General features: G+C 38.8%; 1 protein-coding gene across 1 annotated transcript in view; it reads right to left on the bottom strand.

Annotated features, from left to right (window-relative positions):
• Positions 1-4,182: 4,182 nt before the first annotated feature.
• LOC126267863 (odorant receptor 43a-like) overlaps positions 4,183-9,389 on the bottom strand; it is a 76,900-nt gene continuing 71,693 nt past the window's right edge. The window contains exon 8 of the mRNA XM_049973173.1: positions 4,183-4,239. Coding sequence (XP_049829130.1) covers positions 4,183-4,239 — 57 coding nt within the window. The remainder of the gene's footprint in view (positions 4,240-9,389) is intronic.

Raw genomic sequence — 9,389 nt, 5'->3', positions numbered from 1 at the left:
TTCAGATACAGTATCCTACCTCTACAGTCTCAATAAATCACGTGGTCTTAATCCCATAGATACATTGGGGACTCTTTGGAACAGCCGGTGAAACGTAACAACATCCCGCCATTTGGCAGGTCTGCGGTGTCCAGTCATCGAAGAGTGGTTACAGCGTGGTATGGCGCACCTTCTTATCAAGGCTGGAGATGGACTCACGTGGTATGAGCGTCGTGTTTCCTGGGTAACTAACTTTTTTCTAGAGTTCTAGCATTTCTCCGTTAATGTATCTCAAAGTCCAGAGAATAATAACGGGATAACCTGAATAACAAGAATTATCAGAATTTGGAAAAGTATATTTTTTATTCAATTTTGCCATTGTCATTTGCAAATCGATATTGTCGTATAATATTTTCTTAACATTTAATACCAGGCTGTGAAGAAAGTTGGCGACACAAAGTACCTAAAAACTCAATGATCCATCCTGTCATTGACGGACTGGAAACGAAATAATCGTAAGGCATTGTTGGTATGGAGAAACCTTACGGTGTAGTTCGGCCGCCTAGGACAATTCTTTTAATCTGACGCCTCTTCGGCGACTTTTGCGACAATGATGATGAGATTAAGTAATGAGGACAAGACAAACATCCAGCTGCCGGCCATAGACGATGTCCAAGCCGGACGAGAATAGGGCCAAGGACCCAGGATCTACAGGAAGAACAGCAAACTTAATCATTTGTTGCTTTTTTCCGTCATTTTGTTCGTCTTCGTTCTCATCATTTGTATGGGCGGAAATCAAATGACACCTTTTAAATTCACCGTTGAATGCTTCACTGAGTCAGCCGTCTTGAATGCTTCACTAAGTTAGCCCTCTAACCGAACACGCTGAGCAATAGTCCTAGCCGCCACTGAACCAAGAGTTGCCGAGTATTTGAGTTGTTAAAGGCGGAATAATATGTCAAGCATTTTCTCAGTAGAGACTGTACGTGTAGACTTGTCGAGACAGCGCTGACAATCGCTACTTGGATTTAGTACGTTAATATATACTTAATATTAGCATTTCCTCATTGCTATCTTGCGGGAGCTACTTGATACTTTCCAAGTATCGCTCAACGCGAAAGCTGAAGTTTTAAATTTCACGTTCAGAAAATCTTTCACAAAAGAGAATCGTACAAACATACCGTCATTTGACCAACCGACAGACTCCCGCATGGACGACATAGTAATACGCTTCCCTGGAATAGAGAAACAACTAAAAGATTTGAAAGCAAATACTTCACCAGGTCCGGATGGAATTCCAGTTCGATTTTGCAAAGAGTACGCTACGGCATTGGCCCGTTACCTAACCTGCATTTATCGTTAACCTCTCGACCATTAAGAAGTCCCAAGCGACTGAAAGAACCCGCTGGTGACTCCAATATATAAGAAGGGTGAAAGAAGGAACCCGCAAAATTACAGACCAAAATCCCTAACTTCTGTTTACTGTAGAATTCTTGAATATATTCTCAGTTCGAATATAATAAACTTTCTTAAGAGTGAGTTCACGTCCATGAATCAGCACGGTGCGTAACTCAGCTTGCCCTTTCCTCATACGATATATCCGAACAATGGATGAAGGACAACAGATTCCATACTTCTAGATTTCCGGAAAGCATTTGACACAGTTCCCCTGTGCAGGCTGTTAACGAAGGTACGAACATACGGAATAAGTTCAGAGATATCTGAGTGGCCCGATGTTTCCTTAAGTCATAGAACATAGCATGTTGTCCTCGACGGTGAGTGTTCTTCTTAGGCAAGGGTATCGTCAGGAGTGCCCAGGGAAGTGTGATAGGACCGCTGTTGTTCACTATAGACATACATGAATTGGCCGACAGGGTGGACAGCAGTCTGCGGTTATTTGCTGCTGATGCCGTAGTGTACGCTATGGTGTCGAAGTTGAGTGACTGTAGGAAGATACAAGGCGACTTAGACAAAATTGCTAGCTGGTTTGATTAATGGCAGCTGGCTCTAAATGCAGGAAAACGAAATTTGATGAAGGTGAGTAGGAAGATCAGACCTGTAATGTTCGGCTGCAATATTACTAGAGTCCTGGTTGACACAGTCAGCTCGTTGAAACACCTGGACGTAGCGTTGGAAAGCAGTACGAAATTAATCGAGTATGTGAGAACTGCGGGAGTGAAGGCGAATGGTCGACCTTGGTGGGAGAAAGGAAAGAGTGGTTCACTTGTAAAGGTGACCGCATAAAGCAGGCTGGTACGACAAACCCCTGAGTACTGCGAGAATATTTGGGATGCGTTCCAGGTCGGATTGAAGGAGGACTTCGAAGTAATTCAGAGATGGAATGCTCGATTTGTTCAAATGGTTCAAACGGCTCTGAGCACAAAAAATGGTTCAAATGGCTCTGAGCACTATGGGACTTAACATCTGTGGTCATCAGTTCCCTAGAACATAGAACTAATTAAACCTAACCAACCTATGGACATCACACACATCCATGTCCGAGGCATGATTCGAACCTGCGACCGCAGCAGTCACGCGGTTCCGGACTGAGCGCCTAGAACCGCTAGACCACCGCGGCCGCCTCTGAGCACTAGGGGACTGACTTCTGAGGTCATCAGTCCCCTAGAACCTAGAACTACTTAAACCTAACTAACCTAAGGACATGACACACATCCATACTCGAAGCAGGATTCGAACCTGCGACCGTAGCGGTCTCTCGGTTCCAGACTGTAGCGCCTAGAACCGCTCGGCCACGCGGGGCGGCTGCTAGATTTGTTGCTGGTAGTTTCGAATAATACGTAAATGTTACCTAGATGTTTTCGGAATTCAAATGGGAATCCCTGGAGGGAAGACGACGTTCTTTTCGAGAAACACTATTGACAAAATGTAGAGAACCGGCATTTGAAGCTGACTGCCGGACCATTCTACTCCCACCAACACACACTGCACGTAATGACCACGAAAATAAGGTACGAGAACTTTGGGCACATACTCAGACATATAGATAGTCGCCTTTCCCTCTCTCTATTTGCAAATGGAACAGGAAAAGAAATGGGTAGCATTGTCACGGGCTACCCTGCGCCACGCACCTCCAGCGTAGTAGTCAACGAAACAACTGTTACGACTGATGTGTAGTCACGAATGGAGGCCACGCCTTGGGATAGAGATGTCTGTCTGTGAATCAGGGCTTCAGAGGAGACTGGTAACTGCTAAAGAGCGTCATGGAGAGGCGTACAAAGACATCTGGATTCATTGGAATCTGGTCCTGTGTGCATGGCCTGCCACAACCGGTGGATGTCGAATAGTACTTGCTAAAATGACCGACGTTACTTCAACGGTGGCCTCTATGTACGATAGGAGGACTCCACTGACGCAGCAGGAGCATATGCATCATCTGAAAATTATTTTTAACAATATTCTGTCGGTAGATGGGTGAGCCTGTACGTTTCTAGAAACATTACGAGATCCATTGCTTCTGGTTCACACCAATTTGTTACTCTGAACTGATGGTACGCCTGCGTTGATAATTTAATTTTGAGCACAGTGGTATTATCAATCACGCCAAGAGAACAGCTGCAGTCAAATTACCCAGAATATTCATTTTTATTTTTCACTTACGTAATTTAATTTCGCTGTGAATTCTGCTAATCTATAATGTTTAGTCTCACATTAGTAATACCGGGTTAGGAGCAAAGTAGGCACTCCAGCATTCTTCTGGGCAGATTTAAGAGAGTTTTAAAAAATACGTCATATTTCGTGCACAGCTTCTGTGTAAGAATATTCTGCTTTAGCCTTTGTTGGGAAGTTGATTGTTATCTGACCACACTAAACTGTTGTATAACTTCATCAGCTGTTATATAGCTTCATTAGTGCCCAAGGGTCGTCCATGCTGGCAACAGCGACGCTACTGTCGTATTGGCTCCAGTCTTTTCCTATCCGTCGTTCCGGAAGTTCATAGTGATAAACAGTTATGTCATAGAAGGAGATTTATTTAAAAGTTATATTCAAATTATTTTGTGCGAGAATATAGAATGAGATTTATTTAAAAGTTACATTCAAATTAGTTCGTGCAAGAATCAAACAGAAATGATGAGATTTAATTTTTTGACCTGATACATGAATTATATGTTAATGGTGAACTATGCTATAACTGTTCAGTGCTACACTGCACCATACATCGACGTTGGTAGAACGTGCCGTCATTCACTTGGCGTTGATCTCTCTCAGCACCGCGAAGTAAGATACAGATGCGTTCATCAGCTGCAACGAGACAACACTGTTACTTAAATCTGATATTCATATGACGTCTGACACAGTGTGGACACTTCTAATATTTCAAAATTACTAAAAAGTAGAAAAAAATGTTCTACGCGAAGTATTGCGTGAAGGCAATCTTTCTTGCCGTACTGATGTCACTAAAATACTGAGTAATGTAATTTACCATTCCTAGTTTGAGAGACTTTTGGAAAAAATATACAATAAATTTTAGTATGTACAACAATTATTTTAACGAAAATAGCCCCAAAAAGCTCATTTCAACATACATTTTACGTGAGGGGCTCAGCTTTATGCTTATTATAGTGTATATGCCTACTAAAGTATATAGCATCTAATGTATATATCCGTAGACGAGAGTGCACACTGCCAATATGTTCCAAAATGCCGCCCGCGGAAACGCTGTATTTCATGAGATAAGGAGTTAAAAGTTTTGCACAGCCCTTGGTCCAGCAACCATTTCTATACCTATAAAAAGAACGGGCGACCTGTAGCCGTCCTACAGTACAGAATTAAAATATGAACGTTACACACTTCCCCCAGCCCAGGAAAATTCAGAAAATCGGATGCTTCATTTACATCAGGTGTGGTATAGAGTGGACCTTAAGCGACTTATGAAAGCCCCGTTCGCTCATGGTCGATTCCTCATAAAACTCCGACAAACCACGAATTTTAGGTACGGAAGCACCAGTTATGGGGATGGTCGCTTCCATAATTTTTAGTCACGGCAGATCGCCGAAAAGTTTACCATATGCTCTTAAGAAGATATTGTCAGAGAATGTCGAAATCTTTTACGATATCATTGCACGTTATCGAGATCCAGAGGTTACGCTGAAAACTGGAAAAAACTTTTTCAGACTGTCGACTGTAATTAACTATATTAATAGCCATAGCAAATGGCTCCAATTTTAACTGTACATTCTCTTGGCATTCAGCTATAAAAGGCATTTTTCCGTTTTCGAAAATCTGCATACGTTATCAAAATACACAGGGAAATCGTATTTGGATACCAAAACAACAAATGGGGGATTACCACTCCCGTTATTTCTGGCCATGGCAAATCGTCATAATTTTTATCATATATTCCTAAGGTGGTATTCTCGGGTACCTTGAAATTTTTTTTGGATATCATTATCCATTACCGAGATTGAGGTGTTCAAAGTAGCCGTACTTACGCGCGTAAAATATGCACGTTCAATCAGGCCTGAGGTGTAACTTCAGTTTCAGCTGACGTAGTTGACACGCGGAAAGGGTTCTTGCGTCATCACAAGGGTTCTGAGATCCTCAAACTATGTTTTTAGTCAGTATTTTTTCACCAACAAAACTCTTTAACGCGCTATCACTGTATAATGGGCACTTCACGCCAATACAAATATTCCCAAAGTGGTACTGCAGTGACAAAAAACTGGGACAACAAGGGTCTCAACATGCCTGAAAAGAACTTAAAATGACTGCCAAAATAATGTTAAACTGGGAAGACTGCAAATACAGTAAAATATTTCTAATAATATTTTTACTCTTTTTACTCCTGTGGGAGCATGTTCGTCTTTAAAAGAGTTTGAGGGGCACCAGCTCCCTCAGTCCTCATTCCGTCTTACTCGTCAAAAATTTAGGCCATGTGAACACAGTCACATGTTTCTGTGCTGAAAGAGAGTAGCAGAGAGACAGTGACGGTGGTAGATAGAGGAGGCAGTGGCAGTGGGAGGAAAAGAGGAGAATGTGATGGTCAGAGACAGAAAGTGGCAAAGAAAGAGAGATGGACGAAGACAATAGCGTCGGAGCCAAAAAGAGAGGAGGTCTTGATGGTCAGTGAGAGTAAGTGGCAGTTAAATACGAAGAGGGATGGAAGGAGATAGGCGCAGTGGGAGTAAACAGTAGAGAAGACAGTGGTAATGAAAAATACGGATGAGCGGAGACCATACATAGGCTTGGGGTCTCTCTGACCTCCCAGCCCAGGGTACTTTAACAAGTAGGTATAGAGTAGGGCGCAGTTCGGATCGAAATTGTAAACATGTGTAGGAGAAAAATATTTCGGTACTTTGGAGACAGTGGAAATGGCAAAGAAAGACAAAAGGAGACATTATAAATGAGAGAGGAGCTAGTGGCAGTGGGATATGCTGTAATTCAATGGTAGAGAGGGGAGACAGTGGGATAGAGATATATGTAGAGGGTGGCAGTGGGAACTGGATGCTGAATACAAAGGCTTAACTACAAACACAGACTGCGTAAAAGGATTTAGAATGTTCTGTGTTAAAGAGCGCGAATACTTTTGCACGCCAAAATTTTTGGTGAGGAAGGCGGAACGAGAGGTGAGGCAGCTGGTCCCTCACTTTTCTGTCAGTCTTTTATGGAAGAACACTTTCCCCTTTTGTATTCTCCGGCATAAGCATTTTTCCGCTGGCAGCATATACATACCATACATTATAGTTATTCCTAATAGTTTCCAGTGACTTCTGCGAAGTAACCGTGCTACTTGGGACACCTGTAAATATGAATGGTATCGAAAACTGAATTAAAAAAGGTGATAGGTACAAGAAAGACTTGCTCGAGATATGTTTAAATCTGAGCCCCTTCTGGTAGATACTATAATCTTCGATAGCTATGTCATGTTTCCTTGCGTTTAACCGCCAACTGACGTATTTTCAGTAGGATTTTTCAGCAGACTGCTGAGTAAAAAGCACATTAAAGAGAGAGTCGATTTCTGGGATATGTATTAATTGTCCGCAATTTTAAGTCTAACTCAGTTCATTTAAAAACGTCTGTTTTATAATAAATTACTTAGAAAATTAATAAAAATGAATATTTATTCTTATCATGTTTACTTATTACTAAACGTAATTACTTTTTCATACAAAAGGTAAACGTAAGAAAATAAAATTAATACTTCTTTTCATTGTCACAAAGAACAATTCATATTAAAATTTTACTGCCTCTCCAGTTCCATGTATTTTATTATAAAAGGTGAATGTAAGAAAAGAAATAAAAACTGACTTATTCCTTACCCAATTTTTTTCTATTTTTTTATTCTTGAGCAACCATAAGATTTTTATGAAATTTTGTTTGTAAATGTTTATTGAGGTAAGACTTATTTACAGCTGTACCACATTCAGAGGGGTAAGGAAATAGAACTATTATGCTTTCTGCTATTATTTTTCAGCTAATTTTTATTGTAGTTACATTCACACAAATGTAATAAAAAATTTTCTATGTAAATATAAGTGGAAAGTAAAATGTGTGCTACAAGGTAGTCTATAATAAAACTGCTTGGAAATAAAAGTAAAACAACCAACCAATCAAACATTTGGATTATAATTACTTACAGAAAATTTAAATAATAATAATCTTGTTACAATATTGGCGATGTTATCTATACAAAAGGAGAAAAAAATTATAATTTAAACCAATTACAAAACCTTTTTGCGATAACATTATGGCTTTTAAAATAACATATTTTATAGATCCTGAAGAAGAAATGATAACTGGAAAGTTTCTTGTAAAAATCCAGCATTTCATAGTTAAGACAGTCTTTTAAGATTTCGATTTTCTAAGTTTAATTTTGATAGACACAGAGTTAAAGCAAAAACTCATTATTTATTAGATTATAATGTAAAAACAACTAATGGGATTACAAAAACTTTTAATGAAAGTATAAAAATTATGAAGCAAAGATATAAAAATCCTATCGCTATTCCTTATAAAATAGAATTAGGTGATGTTAAATTAGATACACTTTTATGCGAATTACCAGACATTTTAAAAGAACTTACAAACGAACATAGCTATATATTATACTTAGATATAACACAAGAGTTTGGAGGTACTTTTAACAAAGAATAAAGGAGCAAGTATTTAATAAATAATTTTAATTTTCAGAAACAAGGAGAATATAAAGAAAATTGCAATGTAATAATGAAAAAGATAATTATGTTGTAAAACACTGCTCAGCCTGAATCAGTTATAATTCTAGAGTAAAACTATAGAATAAACTTATTTGCTGGGTAACAAGTCCAGCAGTTAATAAATAATTCGTTAACCATATTACAGAGTTTTTAAATTATCGAGATAAAATAGTAAGAAATGTTTGTTTCTATATTATCTAAAGAATATGAAATTACATGATTAGAAGCTACAGTTTATAAAGACATTGACACGGATTTCTAAAAAAAAAAAAAAGAAAAAGAAAAACACGAGAGCTAGAACCATTAACAGACTATTTAGAATTAAAAATTAATAACAGCAAATATTCCCTGAAAGCTCCTTTTTATTCTGTCCAAATAGCTAAAATGTAGGAAAAATTAACAATTCCCTTAGAAAATATTTGTTGTTTTTAATTATCTTCTGCAATATGCATTTGGGATAATGAAAATACTGAAAAATGAACAAGAATATAAATAAAATATTTGAACTATCTCTACATCTTCGTTTGTTTCTTTGTCTTCTTCTTTATATAATAAACTGTCTGCTGTCAAAATTTAGATGTATTTTTAAGCAAGCTGCGAGGTTCACTCCAAAAGATATGCGCAGTATTTTTTTTAAATCCATTTTTTATTCTACATGTTTGAAAGTTTTACAGTGTGTAGATACATCTTTTAGGAACAATATTTTCATTTCTCCACATAATTTCCATCCCTCTCAACTGCCATATGCCATCTTGGAACCAGCGCCTATGCACCCAGACGGTAAAATTCTAGACCAACCTGTTGGAGCCACTGTTTGGCAGTGTGCACAAGGGAGTCATCATCTTCAAACGTTGTTCCTCGAAGAGAGTCTTTCGGTTTCTCAAAGAGATGATAGTCACATGGAGCCAGGTCAGGACTGTAAAGTGGGTGTTTCAGTGTTGTCCATCCAAGTTTTGTGATCGCTTACATGGTTTTTTGACTGACCTGTGGCCGTGCATTGTCGTGCAACAGCAAAACATCTTTCTTTTGTTGATGTGGTCGAACACGACTCAGTAGAGCTTGAAGTTTCTTCAGTGTTGTCACTTATGTATCAGAATTTATGGTGGTTCCACTTGGCATGATGTCCACAACCAAGAGTCCTTTGGAATCAAGAAACACCGTAGCCATAACTTTGTGTATCTACACACTGTAAAACTTTCACACATGCAGAATGAAAACTGTATTTTTACAAAAATT

This window comes from Schistocerca gregaria, chromosome 4, assembly GCF_023897955.1.
Source record: "Schistocerca gregaria isolate iqSchGreg1 chromosome 4, iqSchGreg1.2, whole genome shotgun sequence".
NCBI lineage: Eukaryota > Metazoa > Arthropoda > Insecta > Orthoptera > Acrididae > Schistocerca > Schistocerca gregaria.
The sequence above is the reverse complement of the archived record's forward strand: the minus strand, read 5'-3'. Positions and strand labels throughout refer to the sequence as shown.